At 43.2% G+C, this 18,511-nt stretch overlaps 1 protein-coding gene and 1 long non-coding RNA gene across 6 annotated transcripts in view; both read left to right on the top strand.

Moving 5' to 3' along the window:
• LOC132456154 (uncharacterized) overlaps positions 1 to 18,511 on the top strand; it is a 295,066-nt gene that overhangs the window by 83,597 nt on the left and 192,958 nt on the right. The gene's annotated exons all lie outside the window — the stretch shown is intronic.
• Positions 1 to 18,511, top strand: part of LOC132456149 (netrin receptor UNC5D-like) — a 147,650-nt gene that overhangs the window by 57,259 nt on the left and 71,880 nt on the right. For all 5 annotated transcript variants that reach the window (XM_060050388.1, XM_060050385.1, XM_060050386.1 and 2 more), the window contains exon 2: positions 12,811 to 13,008. In XM_060050388.1, the coding sequence (XP_059906371.1) occupies positions 12,811 to 13,008 (198 nt within the window). The remainder of the gene's footprint in view (positions 1 to 12,810; positions 13,009 to 18,511) is intronic.

The raw sequence follows: 18,511 nt of genomic DNA on the forward strand, positions 1-18,511 counted from the left end.
TTTCCAAATCCACCAAAGTTTACTAAAAAGTGGAGAAAATCTGTCCTTTTTTAAATATTATCTAGACCAGAGGGTCGCATCAATAATTGAACAAAGCCAGAGACACCCACACACACTCACACACTTCACACATGCACACACTCACAAACACACATACTGACATGTCTGTCTGTGGTGGCCATGCTCTCAAGTCCTCTCTCAGTTGTGTGTGTTCTTTGATGAGAGACGCCCGTGTGGGTGTGCGGCCTGGATGAGGTCTCGTGTTTGGAGGGAGAATGAACTAAGATGTTTGTTCTGCCATTTCTACGGTTCCTTTGATGTCCCTCACAGACGCGCCCGGGGGGCGGTGTTTCTCCCAGCACTATATGGTTAACAACAATAGGGCCCCACCTTGACTGCCAATGTATAAAATATATAGATTAGTGCTGTCAGTTTAACGTGTTATTAATAGGGGTGTGGCGATATACTCACGAGACGAGACGAGACACGATATTCGGTTCACGAGAACGAGACGAGACGAGATTTTAAGAAAACTACAATGACAAAATATATGACTGGACCAAGAGACTTTTATTTAACTGAGTTGCAAATGCATTATGAAATGTTTTATTATAACTCTTAACATTCTTGAAATTAAAAAAAAAAAAAAAAAAAAAAAAGTAAAATAAATTAAATAATTCTCTTTTTTTTCAAGTGCGAACAATATTATGTGCAAAACCAAATCAAAGTTCTACTCCATCAATACAGAGTGCAAATAGTGCAAACAGAGTCTGACCAAGTATGTCACTGACAACTTGGTATTGTCCGTGTCTTATCAGTCACTCTACTGCCATTCATCATTTCCGCCAGGTACCCAAAATGCTGCCAAACAAATCATTTAAAAGTGGCGGGGGCATCTTCGACGGTAATACGGGTATTTTCCGACGTCATTCTGGCTGCCTATGGGTGCTTCCCCTGCTTCCCCTCCTTCTCCTCCTCTTCTTCTTTTCCTTCTCCTTCGTTAGGTTCTGGCAGGCTAGACGTAGCAAAGGCGCATTACTGCCCCTACAGGCCACAAATAGAAGTTTGGATAGCTCACAAATCTCGCGAGACAGATTTTTACGCGACGGGTAATATCGTCACCCCCCTAGTAATTAATGGTGTTAACGCAAACCAATTTCAACGGCGTTCATTTTTTTAATCGTGCGATTAACGCTCTTTTGGCTTGGCAAACGTTTACCTGCTGTCTAGCAACAACTAGTCACGTTAGAAAACTACACAAACTTGTTGGGGCAAGCAGGGATGCGGAGCGGGTGAAAAACTCCTTAAAAGTGTGCATAAAAAAAAAATAAAAAAATAAGCTGTTACGTCTTTCTGACCAATCGCAGTTCAAGGCCCACCTGGGCTGTAATACTTCGGGAAGGGCCGCTCAGTTACTCCCCTCTAGACGTTGAGTGAGTGAGAGGTTGCGGGCGCACAGCTCAGGCTGCCGGACCACGCTGCAAGGAACTTTTACAAACGCAATATTGTTATCCCGCAGTAATCAGCCCGACAGCCCCGAAACCTTAACGGCCCACCGGGAAATCTCCCGACTCTCCCGGTTACCACTCCGCCACCGTGTGTGTGTGTGTGTGTGTGTGTCCGTGTGTGTGTGTGTGTGTGTGAGTAGGCGTTATTCGATAGCCGCTCACTAAAAGGCTAGCAGCACGAAATCAAGGGATATTTAGAATAGAAAAAATTTATATATAATCGCGAGTTAACTATGACATAAATGTGATTAATCGCGATTAAATATTTTAATCGCTTGACAGCACATATATATATATATATTAATAGATTCTTTATTTTTTAATATGCATTAACAAAGTTGCATTATTGTTAAAAAATTTAAACAATAATGTAATCTAAACAGGTGGTTGTAAATTATTGCGAACTGAAACTAAGACATTTTCTGGGGGAAACGGTGGGGGGGCACTGCAAAATGGCTGTGGCCGTTGGTAAGCAATTGGCATTTCAGAATTGTAGCAGTAGTAAGCTACTGGTATTTCATAACACAAAGCGCTATGGAGCTTGAAGTACTCGCTGGACATAATGCCTTGGCCACAATCAGGAGTGGATAGGGTTAATTATCGAGTTGTATTGTGCTAAAGTGCAGTTTAAGTGTGTGTGTGAGTGCATGTTCCAGTGTGTGCGCGTGTAACAGGATGTCCTTTAGATTGGAGACAATATCCTTCTTAAACTGGTAATAAGCCAGTCGTCTCCATGCTCGCTGGAATATAAATAATTACTCCTCCTTTCCTCGAGGCGTAAGATATTTTAGTAATAAAGAAATGTCCTCCCAAAGTATTTTCTTGAAATCGCTCTGGGACAAGTCTTCATGGGTCACATTTGGTTGACCTAAACAGAGGCTCCCTCGGTGCCTTCCTCACTATCTCCAACACCCACCCTTCATCTGCTCTCTCCACAAACTCAACAAAATCTCTCCCTCCACCCCCGGATCCTCTGCTCCGCTCACCTCTGCTCCGGAAGGCAGACCACTCCATCTGCTGCCGCGAGCGCTGTGCAACTCCACCCACACGAAACCATACCTTGACATCAGCCGCTTTAATTAATAGTGTATTTATACTAATAGACTGTTGCTTGCATACGGATAAAGGGGAGTGATGCAGAGATGACTCACATCCACATCTTCAAATGCTTATACACACACACGCCATCATACACACACACACGCCATCATACACACACACGCCATCACACACACACACGCCATCACACACACACACACACACACACACACACACACACACACACACACACGCCATCACACACACACACGCCATCACACACACACACGCCATCACACACACACACGCCATCACACACACACACGCCCTCACATATGCTCACACACACACGCCATCACACACACACACACACACACACACACACACACACACACACACACACGCCATCACACACACACACGCCCTCACATATGCTCACACACACACACACACACACACACACACACACACACACACACACACACACACACACACACACACACACACACACACACACACACACACACACACACACACACACACACGCCATCACACTCCTCCGTCACAAGCATAGGGAGCCGAGGGGAGGATAGTGGTTTGGTTTTTTCCCCTGTATACGAAATGTCAACAACCCTTGTGAGTCGCCGCTGATGAACAAATAAGTATTCTGCCGCTTCTTTGTTAACAAAACAGAGAATTCATTAGTCGATTTGGGAGGTTGTTTGTTATGTGTAAGCAGCTGCCTCCTGCCTGGTTAATACCCAGCGCTTATCATCCCGTGTTGTCTTTAGGGGGGGCGGGGGTCGTGACAAAAAGGATAAATGCGATTATCTTCCATAATACCGTTTTTTACAATACAATAAACACAATTTTGATTGTTTTGTTTTGTTTAGCAAAATCCAACACACGAATAGCACAATCACAAACCCAATTAGCAAAACACCTTAGCTCCTTTGCAAAATGAACCACTCTTGTAAAAACTATACACTAACTTATCAAAACCATATTCTTTTACCATATGAAACACACACGTTGCATATGACTTAATTCTGTTTGCACCAGTTACACTCTGCCGTTGAAAACCTTAAACACTTTCGGCTAATTCTGCTTCTAAGTGCATAGAGTAGTATGGGTGAAGCACACAGTGAATTTGCAAAACATTGCTCGGATTTGCACAACTGTAAACACAATGTCTGCGCACACTTTTTGCAAAACAATACACACAGTGAACACTAAACACACTTGTATGCATTACTGTAGAAACCACACAGGACACAAGACTAATGCTGTTGACAATGTTATTTTTTTTTTTCCATATGCTCAAGGCAACAAGCCAACAAAAAAAATACATTTCCCAGTTTTCATGAACATAACATGAACAAAAAAAGCCCCCCCCCCCCCAAAAAAAAAGAAAACACAGCACATAAATTGCTATTGTTGGTCTCTTCTCCTAGCTGGATATGGCCAGAGAATCTCATCTACATCACAGGCGATATCCTCATTCGCCAGACAGCGGGGAAAGAATCGCCGTGCATGCCTTATCCACCCCTGTATGGCTGTGGCCTCAACCTGGTCACCGGCCTCCTCCATGGCCTGAACGAGGGCTACCCGAGCCAGGGGGTGCAGATCGTAAACCTTCCACCGCCATGCCGAGAAAAATTCTTCAATTGGGTTAAGAAATGGTGAATATGGTGGCAGGAAAAGGACTGTGAAATTTGGGTGCTGTGTAAACCAGTTCTGAACCAGAGCAGAGCGGTGGAATGAAACATTGTCCCAGGTGACAATGTATTGGATCTGTATGTTATTGATTGTGAGGTTGTATAATCTGTCTAAAAATGCAAGGATGTGAGGGGTTTTATACGGACCCATGTTGGCATGGCGGTGGAGGACCCCATTCTGGGTGATTGCGGCGCAAAGGGTGATGTTACCCCCACGTTGCCCCGGGACACTAATAATTGCCCTCTGGCCAATTACATTTCTTCCCCTCCTTCTGACCTTTGAGAGGTTAAACCCCGCCTCGTCTATGTAGATGTACTCATGCTGAATGGCCTCAGCAGCCATTTGTAAGACTCTCTAAAATACAGTGAGACAAGATTGTGTAGTTCAGCATAGATTTAGTGTACAGCACATTTACATGTAAAAAAAGGTTATGTGTGCAGTATGCAACATCAGAGTGCTAAAGTGAACAATACATACCTCCACATACTCATGCCGCAGCTGTTTGACCCTCTCCGAGTTCCTCTCAAAAGGCACTCGGTACATCTGTTTCATTTGTACCTGATGTGCCTTCAGGATACGAGCTATGGTGGACAGAGAGACCTGATTCACGTTCTGAAAAATGATTTGGTCTTCAATAATTTTGGCCTGGATTTCACGAAGCCTGATGGCATTATTTGCCAAAACCATATTCACAATCTCCCTCTCCTGCAGTGGTGTGAAAATGGGAGCCCTTCCTCCTCGTTGTACTCGACCCTCAATCCTATGTAGAACAAAACACATGTAACCTACTGTAAAATGTCACAGGAAGGGGTATCAAAAGTGCTGATATGGGGTGCATACAGTAAGAAGCTGTAAACAGGTAATTTTTGTACCTGTTTTCCAGTCTGAATGCCCTTATGACAGATGCCACGGTGAATCTGCTGAGATTTGGCTGGACTCTCAGTCCAGCCTCCCTCAGCGTCAATCCATGGTTCACAACATGGTCCACAAGAGTTGCGCGAATTTCATTGCTTTAAAGGGGTAGTTCGGAATTTTGGACATAGGGCCTGATTCCCAAGTGAGCATTGGTATTCTATATCACTGGAGACAGTTTTCAACACATTTCATACAGTCCTTCTAGTTGCAGAGTTCGCTCGTACAGTCAGGCTAGCATTGCCCGTTGACTAATGTTATTTCTAACATTATTCTATCAACACAGACATTTAAATCTATAGTCTGGCGTTATAATTGATTTACCTCGGGTGTACTGTGGAGTGGGTAAGACTGTTTTTAATAGCAGGCTAGCATTGCCCGTTGACTTGCGCCAGCCTAGCACGAGCGAACTCTGCAACTAGAAGGACTGTATGAAATGTGTTGAAAACTGTCTCCAGTGATATAGAATACCAATGCTCACTTGGGAATCAGGCCCTATGTCCAAAATTCCGAACTACCCCTTTAAAGTTGGACCTCTTCTCCTTTGAGCTTCACCTCCTCCTGCTTGAAGTCTTCCTCTTCCTCTTCCTCTTCCTCTACCTCTACCTCGGCCTCTACCTCTGGCACGGCCTCTGCCTCCTTCTCCGATTCCCCCTCTCATCCTCACTCTTCCTCTTCCTTCCATTTTGGTTAAGTTTGGTGAACTCACCTGCTGCATTTGTATTGTGCTTAAACCTGATTGGTGTGTCTACAATTAAGCAATCTTGTGTTTGCACACCTGATGGCAGTGTTCAATCAACTGGCTCATGGGTGTGGTAATTTGATAGTCAGTGCTTTAGAATTGCAAGGAAGTGACATCTTGATATACTTCTGTGTCTAATGCATAGACGTGTGTTTTAGTGTTTCAAATCACTGTGTGTATTGTTTTGCACAAAGTGTGAACGGACTCATTGTGCTTACAGTGGTGCAAATCTGGGGCCGAGTTTTGCTCCTTGAGTGTAAGGTTTTGATAATTGGGCAAAACTTTAGATTTTAGTGTTTATTGTATCGTAAAAAACTGTATTGTGATTGTGTTCATTCATTGCGATTAACAGATTATCGATGCAGTTTGCCAACTTTGCAACCACGCGCGTTACCTGGCGTCATGTAACGAGCTGTAGTGATTCTTCAGCCCTTACTGGAAGGTTCTAGCTTTGATTGGTGAGGAATGGATGCTTATCGCAGAGTTGTGACCGTTGATGAGTGGATTACAATGAAATGGCCGTGCATCATTTATTTAGTTATTTTAACAATTCTGTCATTAAAGAAAATTGCAATGCTTGTAACTTTACAGATTTTCCAATCAAGAATGGATTGGATAGAAATGCAATTAACTGTGCAACCCTAATGCCATGCCACTGCTACAACTGGTGGTGTGGAGGAGGTGGTGGAGGGGGGGTGGTGGTGATCGTGGTGGTGTTGCTCAGTCGTGGTATTAGTGGCTCTTAATGCGATTGGGAATGGGATATGGAAATAACTTGTCGGCTGAGCAAAAGTAGATGCGATTAGAGGTTACAAATGTCATGGGATATTACGGCCCTTCTGATGATTATTCGATGATAGATCAGTCCCTCGAAATGAAGCGATGATCTTGAAAATGAGCTGCACTCTCAAAATGCTTGTGATGCGGCTTCTCATTGCTGCTTGTTTCATTAGTGCAACGGCCCGTTTTATGATTGTCCGGCCTCTCAAAGTTGAATCTCTCTCTCTCTCCCTCTCTCTCTCCCTCTCTCTCTCTCTGTCTCTGTCTCTGTCTCTCTCTCTCTCTTTGTCTCTGTATCTGTCTCTCTCTCTCTCCGTCTCTGTCCTTGTACTAGTATTTATGCGTGCCTGGTAGTGAAGTTGTGTAAGAGATGCATGGAAGCTGACTGAACAATCTTTCCAGATCGACTGTGCGGTGCGTCAGAGATCAGTGATCTGCTAGATTGCTGTTTCGTATCTATGCTGAATTATTGAAATCGCAGTCCCTGCTTTCTGAGCGTTGTCAAGTTAAACTAATATTTGCTTTGAAATAAACGACTGTGTTTTATTTTTTTAAGGATTTTATTAAAAACTATGGATGTATTTAAGCACCTGCGGATATTTACTGCACCTGCGTCAAGGTTCTTCCTCCCAAGCAGTGGCTTACGAAGTACTTAGACCACGTACTTGAGTAAAAGTTGAGTTAACAAGTGTCAGATATTACTCCAGTAAAAGGGGAAGAACTCCCTTTGAACGTCGACTTAAGTAAAAGTATGAAAGTACTTGGCTTCAAATGTACTTAAGTATCAAAAGTAAAAGTAATTTGGTGTAATGTAGTTCCTATGTCTTGCTATTTCCTACATACACTCAGTCAAATCATTTAAGGTTAAAAAAAAAACGAACAAAACTCTAAATACAATGTTTTCTATTTGTGATATCTGATATAATTTGCAACTAGAAAATGCATTTACTGCAGAAAATGCAGTTAGTGCTGTAGTGCAAAGTGAGGTTAAAAATATGTTTTAGTAAAGCCAAATAGATGTAAAGAAAAGCTAAATGGTGTGTGTGTGTGTGTGTGTGTGTGTGTGTGTGTGTGTGTGTGTGTGTGTGTGTGTGTGTGTGTGTGTGTGTGTGTGTGTGTGTGTGTGTGTGTGTGTGCGTGCAAGGTCAAAGAAAATATGTGTTTGGTACTGGTACTAAAATAAAACAACCCTCAAAATATATTCATGCATAAAATGATCTTAAATTTATGTAGAACTCCAACTTGAAATAATCATAGAAGAACTTAAAGAGCATCAACCTTACAGTCAACACCAGCTCGACTGAACATCATGAATCAAATCTCCTTACGACTGGCGCAGAGGTTTGAGTGACGGATCTGATGGCCCTCACTCGCCTCTAATTACTATTGGACAGGCAAGCATTGTTTTTAGCATTTAGCTTCTACCTGCACTACACCTGGATATTTAGAAAGCGCCTAGCCTCTAGCCATATAAACGGGGGTCCCCACAGAAAAACGCCCGATAGATAACAAATATATTTTGTTATCTATAGATTTTTACCGTATAATGTAACCGTTTAGCTTGACATGGGGTTTCTATTTTAAATATTGACGATGTTTAGGCTCCACGACGTCCGCAATGGTTAGCTGTGTTTATGGTCACACATGCATGTCGTGGAAAGGTATGTTGAAAGGTGTTTGTGTGTGTGTGTGTGTGTGTGTTCGTGATAGAGTGTGTGTGTGTTTCTGATAGAGTGTGTGTGTGTGTTTGTGATAGAGCTATCACTCAGCCCTATGGCAGTTACATCTTGTTTATCCACCAGACCGGCAGGATGTCTCTGGGGCTTGGTTGTGTTATTGCTGGGTTGACCCAGTGGTCGTAGATCACCCTGGAAACCGCAGAGTTTACAGAACACCGCTGGTCGCAGAGACGACCAGGAAGGAACCAGAGGGTGTGGGAGGGGGGGGGTGCGGGGTAAAGTGTAGTGATGTACACATATGTAAATGAGCTTGATCACACACAGGGCCCTACCTTGCATCCGGCACAATTGACTTAATCACTGGTGTATGTGTCTTTGCTAGTTTGCAACTGGCGCAGAGCGTGCTTTTCCCTCCTGCGCCACGCGCCGGTAAATAAGGGAATGATCTTGCGCCCCAAGGGGCGGTTCGGCGAAAGGAGGAGGCGTGTTCTGGCGCAAACGTTCCCTGGTGCTATTTGGACGTTTCAAAAACCACTTGCCCCACCAACCAGAAAATACCTGGTTTAAAGTCAGTGGCGCGTTGTTCAGATGTTATTTTAAGGGCGCATGCATAATGTTGCTTGTGCACCTCGCGCATACACTTTGCTTCTCTCATCTACCTAGCCACACATGCTTGGTAAATTATTTGGGAATGAACAGCTGATACAGCGGTAATAAGTTGTACTTTTAAATCAATGCATCTGCAAACACCGTACAGCAAACACATATTTTCTTGAAAGAGACATCGTGTACATGCCCATAACTTTTAGGATTGATGAGTATTTGATCGTGACAAAACATTGTTTTACCGCGAGTGAGTGTTAAAAAGAATGAATGAATATGGGCGAGCGTAAAATAATTAATGAATGCGAGCGCACGTTTGTGCGTCCATCTGTTTAAACACACGCAAACTAAACACGAAACGCATAATACAGTCCATGGCAATGTATATTAACGGGGGGACACATGCATATTAGGAACACAAGTCGATAACGATAATGCATACATTACTGATAAGAAACTATGTTTATAATGTATTGCATGTATCATTAAATAGAACCACAGTTACCGCATATCATATGTTATATCATATACGCTTTCTTTGCCGAAATTTATTTGAGGACTGAGTATTTCTGAAGTTGTGTGAATTAGGCCATATTATTTGGCAATAAAAACTGAGCCATTTGCAGTTTGAAATTCATGCAGTCTCCGATGAGACTGCATGAATGGATAAATCAGGATAGATCAGTCCACCAGCCTACCGAGTGGACTGAAGTAAACTTTGCTCATCTATCCAGCACAGATCTAGATGGACACGCCCACTAGTGATGTCATATGGGGCAGCTTTTCGCTTCTAAGGCTAATCACACTCACACCTGGTGGTATAATATGTCTCCTTTAATATATCTCAGTGTGGAGATACAATACCATTGAGCAATGCCCCCCCCCCCCCTCACTCTGTTTCAGAAGAAAAACACCACAAACTGTAAACAAATGAACAGTTCCTCTGGTTGCGAGGTCCTGTGCTGGTGTGGGGCCCGGGTTCAGCGGTGTCTTCCTCTGATGAATAGGGCCCTCGCATGGGGGCCCACGTCTGTGCTTTGTGTTTAACCAAACATAAACATGCCATCTCACTGCACCCGGCGCTGAACAAATGGAGGCACTCTGTAGCAGGCCAAGGCTTCGCCTGCAGCTAGGCGCTTTCAAATTAAAAGCGTGTCTCGTTGTTGGGGCTCCGGAGCAAAGAGGGAGTGAATGGGAGTGTGCCGCAGTGTGGGAAGAGGCACAACAGGATGCAAAACTGTGTGATTTACAGCGGCGCTGTTACACATGCATGCACAATCAGGCCCGCACACAAAAGCACACATACACGCAAACACAGACACTCATCTACACAGATCCAACAATGAGGGGCCGCCTAGGACAGAATTCATACTTGGTCTTACACACATTATTATAATCTCGCATATACACCAGTATTCACACAAAATAAATATTTGGTCACTTGTTCGCGGGGTCGCGGAGTTTGAGAGAGGTTTCCTCTTGTGACCGCCAAATTATTCTCAACCGTGGCCAGTCTCTACGTGTTCTGGAAGTACCAGAGACGTCGGAAAAACCGACGCAGTCGTTTAGGTTTCATAATATGATCTGTTCTATAAAATGTTCTAATCTAGAACACTCCGGGTGCTCCGGCGGGGGGCCCTGGAGCTCTATCTATCGGTATAATATAATATAATATATAATATAACGGCCAAAAGCTGTGTGCGCCTCCGGATGATATCATGAATCTTCACGACTGCGTTGGGTTCTAGGACGTCTCTGGTCCTTCCACATCAATCTGAAGTCCAGATTGAACCACGACGAGGAGAAAGGGATTGTTGCTGTTTGCGGACTCCCGGAGCTCCTCCGGCGAGGAGGTGCAGGAGCTCCGGGAGTCCGCAAAACGTCAACAACGCCCTTTCTCCTCCATGTCGTGGTTCAAATGACCACGGAAGAGGCAGTGAATGAAGTATTGCTTAGACAGCGATTTATTAGATACCACCGCTAATAAACCGTTGGAACACACACAAGACCGGTAACCACGACAAATCCTGCGAAGCCGAATCCCCCACGAGAGCTCCCCCGCTAAGGCCCACCCCCATCTCCCAAACCCTGTGACGCTACAATATTAAATTATAAAGATATCTATATATTATATCCTCTTATATTATTTAGATATAGAGCTCCTGAGTTCCCGGAGGTTACGCCGGAGTTCCCGGAGGTTTCTAGATTAGAATATTTTATAGAACGGGTGATATTATGAATCCTAAACGACTGCGTCGTTTTTTCTGATGTCACTGGTACTTCCACAACACGTAGGGACCGGCCATGGTTGAGAATGAATTGGCGTTCACAAGCTGTCAAACTCAGGTGGCCACGCGAACAAGCGACAAAATCATTTGTTGGTGCGAACTGCGAACGCAGCATAACAACATCGCTGGAGATTCAAGAGTGAAATGACAGCACAGTATTTTGAGCGCCAGAAGCTACCGCCTCTTCTGTCAGCCAATCAGGAACTGAGGAATCAAACTCACTTCCGGTTCAGTCAAACTCTCACACATACACATACACTACTATTCTCTCTCACATACACTACTATACTCTCTCACATACACGACTATACACTCTCATACAGGAGTATAATAGTTTGTGTGTATGAGTATAGTGGAGTATATGTGAGATTATAATAGTGTTTGTATGACCAAGTATGAATTCTGTCCCAGGCGGCGCCTCATATCCATCACGCACAACCACAGACACACACCCACACGCACACACACACACACTGAAGAAAATATTTTTAACACACACACACACACACACACACACACACACACACACACACACACACACACACACACACACACACACACAAACACACACAAAAACGCACATGAGTAAGCACTCTCCAGAAGGATAGACACTGGCAGGCGAACAGACACACAGACCCACAAACGTCTCCCCTGAATCTAGAGTATCCTTCAGGAGCGGGAGAAGGATTAGATCGATCCAGAGACAGAGAGCGAGAGAGAGTGATGGACAGGGTAGGAAGCTGAGGAGATGGGTAAAGAGGGGGGGGGTAGAAAGATGGAGAGGAGGGAGGGGTGGACTGGAGTGAGCTCTGTAATCCTGGTGGGGTTGGATAGAGATACAGCTACCTGGCCTTCTGAAGGCTTCACACTAACCGTGGACAGGTTTCCCCTGTTATCCTGAGGGATTTAGATACAGTGTAATCACCTCCACCCCTCCACGGGATCCAATCACGTGTCAGGAATACCAATCAGAAGACACAAGCACACCCTGGGAGACGGCAGAGTGGTTCTTTGGTTGGGTAGGACTTGCAATATGAGAATGTTTACCTGACTCGCAGAAAGATTATCATTAACTTACCTACTCTGGGTGGGAAGTTTCTGCTACTTACTTTCTATTTGCCACAGATGGAGTTGTAGGGCATGTATGTGTGTGTGTATGTGTGTCAGGAGTAGTAGAAGAACAGGTTTTGTGAAGTTTGTATTGTGTGGATTGATATGGGTGTCTTGGAGTAATTTCTGTGATTTATTCAAATGATGTGAGTGGCTGTACCCATTCAATACAATGCTGTATTAGTAAATAAGTAAATACTAAATATTTGAGAACCATCCTCTCAACCATATTTTATTATTAATTAATGAATTTATTAATTTATTTGATAGATTTATACATTTTTTATTTGAAGGTGAATAATGAGCCGGGGTAAACAAACAAACCCAAATTGACACAGAACCGACTTCAACAACTGTAATGTTCAGCTAAAGGCACTGGGACCTTGTGTGTAGATGTATATAGTGACCGTGTGCCTGTGTGTGTGTCCCAGGGTCCAGGGGCGAGGCCCTCCAGTCCGGGACCCTCCCCCGCTTCCTGCAGGAGCCCGACGACGCCTACATCATCAAGAGCCACCCCATCCAGCTGCGCTGCCGGGCCCAGCCCGCGCTGCAGATCTTCTTCAAGTGCAACGGGGAATGGGTCCATCAGAGCCAGCACCTGGCCCAGGAGCACACCGACCTGGGCACCGGTATGAGCACACCGAGCACGCACGCACCGAGCACGCACGCACCGAGCATGCACGCACCCAAGCACCCACCCACCCACGGCAAGCACACACAGTACCACCCACTACAAACTCACTAATGAAGTCACTTACTCACTCACTCACTCATACACTCACTCATGAAGTCACTCACTTTCTCACACACTCACTCACATGTTCACTCACTTGCTCACTCACTCACTGGCTCGCTCAATTCCTCAATCGCACCCTCACTAAACACACTTATGCACTCACTCAGATTAACACACACCCACACACAAACACACACATAAACAAGCATAAACTGGATAATAAACACCCCCCCCCCCCCCCCACACACACACACACACACACACACACACACACACACTCAAACACCTACACTAGATTCAGTGTACCGCAGAGTAAATTGCTACAGTTTATACACAGGGTCAGATCCCAGTATGCACAAACACAAACACAGACGGACGCACCCATGCAGTCATGCACGCTCATGCGCACACACACTCATCATACACACAACCTCCAACTTCAACTCAATCCTACAAGCATACAGCACACAATTCTAGTACGTGTGTACACACACCTACACACCCACACACAGACATATAACCTCTAGCTTCAACTCTCGCTTGTCAAAATTGCTCTCCGTTTCACATGAGGGTGAGAAGGTCTGAAGATGGAGCTCAGATCCTCGGTGGGCAGGAATCACATCTTAAGGGATGGACTCTGCATAAGGAGCCTATTGACTACGCCTCAGGCTACACCCAACTGACCCCCCCCCCCACCCTTAAAGTATATATCTGCCTGGCTGCGTTAGCTCATTTGTCACGTTCAATACGGCGGAAATAGGAGCACAGTAGCCACCCAGACATAAAAGGCTTTAATTGTTTGATTGTTCGATACTGCGCCTTTGAGCGCCAGAGAGATGATGAAGATTAGTTGGCTGGTGTGTGATGCAACCCATTGATAAGTGGGCCGCAGGTTGGATCCCACCTTCATGTGACTCCACGTTCGGGCTGGGAAAATTTAACAGGATCGACTCGATTTTGATCAAGCTTGGATTTCAAGCGAGAAGAGAAATCATCATGACAACCATGGCGTTAACACGTTGACTTGACGACCAGGAGAAAGATGGGCAAAATCACACGTTTGCCGTTAAATTGGTGGAAAAAAATCTAAAACTTTTGTTCAGATTTGCGATAAACGCAGCAATCCTTAATTGGATAGAGTCACATAGGAAATGCGTGAAGGGTTACATGACAAAAACACGTGGCCTCAAAATACTGTCCCTAATTGTGAATGTGACAGCCGTGACAAACGGCCCTGATGGCTATCTCCTCTTAGCAGCCAACACCCGATCGCTACGTCTTCACTGGCCCGGTCATTTATAGAACCACTCCCATCCATCTCCTTATCCCCAGTCACCATCGCTCTTACTCGCTCTCTACTTCTGTCTCTCCCTTTCTCACTCTCGCCATCTCTCTCCCTCTTGAGAGAGAGAGAGAGAGAGAGAGAGAGAGAGAGAGAGAGAGAGAGAGAGAGAGAGAGAGAGAGAGAGAGAGAGAGAGAGAGAGGCTGTGAAAGAACAGAATGCGGGGAGGGCAGCAGAGGGGGAGAAGAGAGTAAATAGCAGGGGATTGCGAATATAGTTGCACCTGTGCTAGTAGCTATGAACTTGTGTCAGGGCCAGGGGTACAGGATAGAGATGGATCTCAATGATGCTCCCCCCCCCCCCCCCCCCCACACGCACACATACTGCCGCTAGATATTGAGAGCTGAATCTTTATTCTGGACTAGCATGCCAGAGGACTGAAAATAAGAAAGAAGTTGAAGTGCCAAAGTCATTTTTTAATTTTTAATTTTATTTTATTCAGCACTTTCTGATCCCATCTGCAGCTACTATAGGATATATTTGCCCAGAGTGGGCCAATTAATGGGCTGGTCATGCTGGGTTGTGTTGAAAAAGAGAGTGAGTGTAAATATAGTCACCAACCTCATATTTGTTATTTGTTATTTGTAATTTACGACTCCTAAAGGTATTTTTAAGAGCTCTTGCAGCACAATAATGTACCTATTTTCATCTAGAGCAACACTTGATAAAGTACTGCTAAATATACTTACTATTTAGAAATTGCATTATTTGATCATGTTCCCATAACATGCAATGCAGAATAAATAAAATAACTATTATGAATGAATGGATGATTATTTATGGATCAAATAGAATACCACAAAATGCATAATTTATGTTCTCACAGAAATAAAATAATCATGATAGTCCATGAAATCCTGAAGTCATTTCCAATTCCATATGCATTGCTTAATTATAAACATATACAAAATGAATTGCTACCTTAGTCCATCGGAATTTAATGAACATACATTATTCAAAAGTCTGGATATTTGTTAATAACAACCTCCTCATCGCTATTGCTAAACAGGCCTAATGGCTGCAATAATCATGAAGTTAGCCTTTCACTAACTTTTGGGATCCCTTTTCTATTGAAACTGCTATATATCTGTGGATACAGAATTTGTTTCTATATATTCAAACACAAAATAGGCTAGACTTAATGACGAATTACCAAATAAATGCACAAAATAATACAAGTACATATAAATTAATCAATAATTGATTATATAAAGTCCAGGAAGTGGTTCCTAATCATAAGGGGTTGCAAAAAAAAAAAAGACTGTTAGGGTGTGAATGCTTCAAGAATGATAATATTTAGGCTAGAGCATATTATAATTCATCTACGTAGAACTATTTCTGGCTGAAGACCCTGTTATTATTGCTTTAACCTGAACACAAATCCAGCTATACAGTTATTTATAGTTTGAATACTGATGGTTGAAAACATACAGATACAGAGATTCATCATTCATATCCTATCTATTATTATGATTAAACAATATAGTGAGGATGGAGAAAGATGGCTCCTCTGTAAGTCCATACAAGTACCACGTTCATCCACAAGTCAACACACTTCTTTTAATGAGCTTGTGCGGTGTGATTAGGATGAGTAGTAGCCATCCTCTAATTCATGCTATTGATTCACTCACCACCACCATCACTCCAAAGACGTTGGATTAGGAGGAGACGGGAGCTTCAAAGCCGTAGCAGCTGGATATTCCTCCATTACCCAGAAGGCAACGGGTGGCCGACACCTTATCAAACAGCTAATCTGTGAAACAGCTAAAATGATTGTGTTAATGTTATAGTTGACATTCACACATTCTCACACAATCACAAACACACCAACCAATACCTTAGAAGGCTTAGATGATGGAATTTAAATGAACTGCTTAACATTGCTAAGACAATGTTTTCCACCAGGCCAGAATTTCTGTCATAAACAAGAGATATCTTTCTTTCCAACATATAATTGGTTCCTAACACACTTGGCAATTACTCAGCCTAGTTAGAAAAGCATTTTTTTCAGATATAGCTCCCTGTTGCTAACCTTGCCAAGCTCTGTTTGTCTCTGTATGTTTTCCACCAGAGCAAGCCGACCAAATCCGGTTGAGCAAACGTTCTGTTTTCTCTTCTGCTTAATGTACTGGTTGCCATGTTGTAGTACAACCCCCCCTATGCTTTGCATCATGTCTGCCAGGATTTGCTTGCCAGACATGCTGTGGGATTTGCTATATGATGTTGCCTGTCACCAAACTTGTATTTGATCCTAGTTTGGCTCATGTTGCTGCCCAGGAGCTCTGTACAAGCCACAACGAAATAGAAAGTCAACAAAGAACAGAACATATTGTTTGGGCACGGTTCCGGCTGTGTCATGGCTCCATATCGTATGCTATAGTTGGTGTTTGTGTGGTAACGGTGAGTCAAAGCCAGCATGTGTCGTTGTAATCTATCTGTGAGTTACCACCAGGGTATTCCCTGCTCACGCTCCACACACACAAAACATGTTTTGTATTGATGAATCATTCATCATTATTCGTGGATATAATGAGTTTGCGCTGGGAAATGCAGCTGCAATTATTGGCCGTGTGCGTCCGAACAATGTGGTTGTTGCTGCGGTTACGCCTGTGTCGTTGATCTTGTTGTCGTTTCTCAGCCCAGGGGGCACTGAGGATGGATTGAAGGATCAACATTGTTAGCCATGAAAAAATTATCCAATGAAAGAATGCTCAAACATCTCCTGTACTGGTTATAAGGGATAATGCCTGACGAGGAGTCCATTATCAGGATTTAATGGACGACGCGGAGGCCATTAATTCCTGATTATGGACACCTTGAAGGGCATTATCTCGCTTCTACCATGGTCACTTGCCAAAGAAAATTAATTACGAGCATTAATTTATATTTCAATGCGCTTTACAATCCAATTGTAAGTTTTTCACAAGCCGTAAATTAGTTTCCCTGGTAACGAGGGTTTGACTAATACCTGGAACAATCATTACCCTCCCGTAAGGTTCTTCTGCAACGGAAACATTGTTCACTGCTCCAGTAAATAGGACGGACCTTGGATACGATTTGGCAATGGGAGGTGTTCTAGTCCGCTCAACTATGAGCCAGAGAGCTAACGTAATGCATTGTACATTTATATAATTCCAAATTCGTCCCAGCCTTTATACCACAGATACTCTGGGGTCTATAGCATATAATCGCATTGTCTGATTACAGTTTAATTCATTTTTCACAATTTACCAGCTCTCGTTTTTAGGGCTAGTGAGAAGCGCCAAACGCCAGTAGCTTTGTGGGCGGTTCTATGGTGATGTTGCTATTTTACCGGAAATGTACAAAAATTTGCCCTGTAGCCTGATTACCCGTAGTTGTGGTTTGGGCGTAACGTGCAATAAACCAATGAGAGTGCCATCTCCCATCCCCTTTAAGAGCCATGAACACATTTCGTCCCAGCCTTTTTACCACAGATACAATAGCATATAACCGCGTTTTCTTAATACAGTTGAATGCATTTTTCTGAACAGACAATTTGACTGGAACTACTTAGTAACTGTCCATATATCAGGGATTAATGGACACCCTGCCGCCAATCAGAATCGAGTATTCCCCAAGACCATGGTATAACCATAAATAATGCCCTATAGTGTACTGTCCCAATAGATATATCAATATAACTTGAGTGTGATTTTATGAGTCAAACCGCTTCTATCATATTGTGTAAATAAATTATCTAATGACCTTATGAATAATATTGTTTTGTCATATTGTGAATTAAGTTTGACCATTGAATTAATTATGACATTATGAAGTAATTAGGTTGAGTCATATTGGGAATAAGTTATAAGTTATGATATTATGAAGTTAGATTGTTGAGTCGAATTGTGAATAAAGTCATAAGTTATGACATTATGAAGTAATATAGTTGAGTCATATTGTGAATAAAGTTAAAAGTTATGACATTATGAAGTAATATAGCTAAGTCGTATTGGGAATAAGTTATAAATTATGACCTTGTGTAGTTAGATTGTTGAGTCGCATTATGAATAAAGTTATAAGTTATGACAT

The sequence above is a fragment of the Gadus macrocephalus genome, chromosome 4, assembly GCF_031168955.1.
Source record: "Gadus macrocephalus chromosome 4, ASM3116895v1".
Classification (NCBI taxonomy): Eukaryota; Metazoa; Chordata; class Actinopteri; order Gadiformes; family Gadidae; genus Gadus; species Gadus macrocephalus.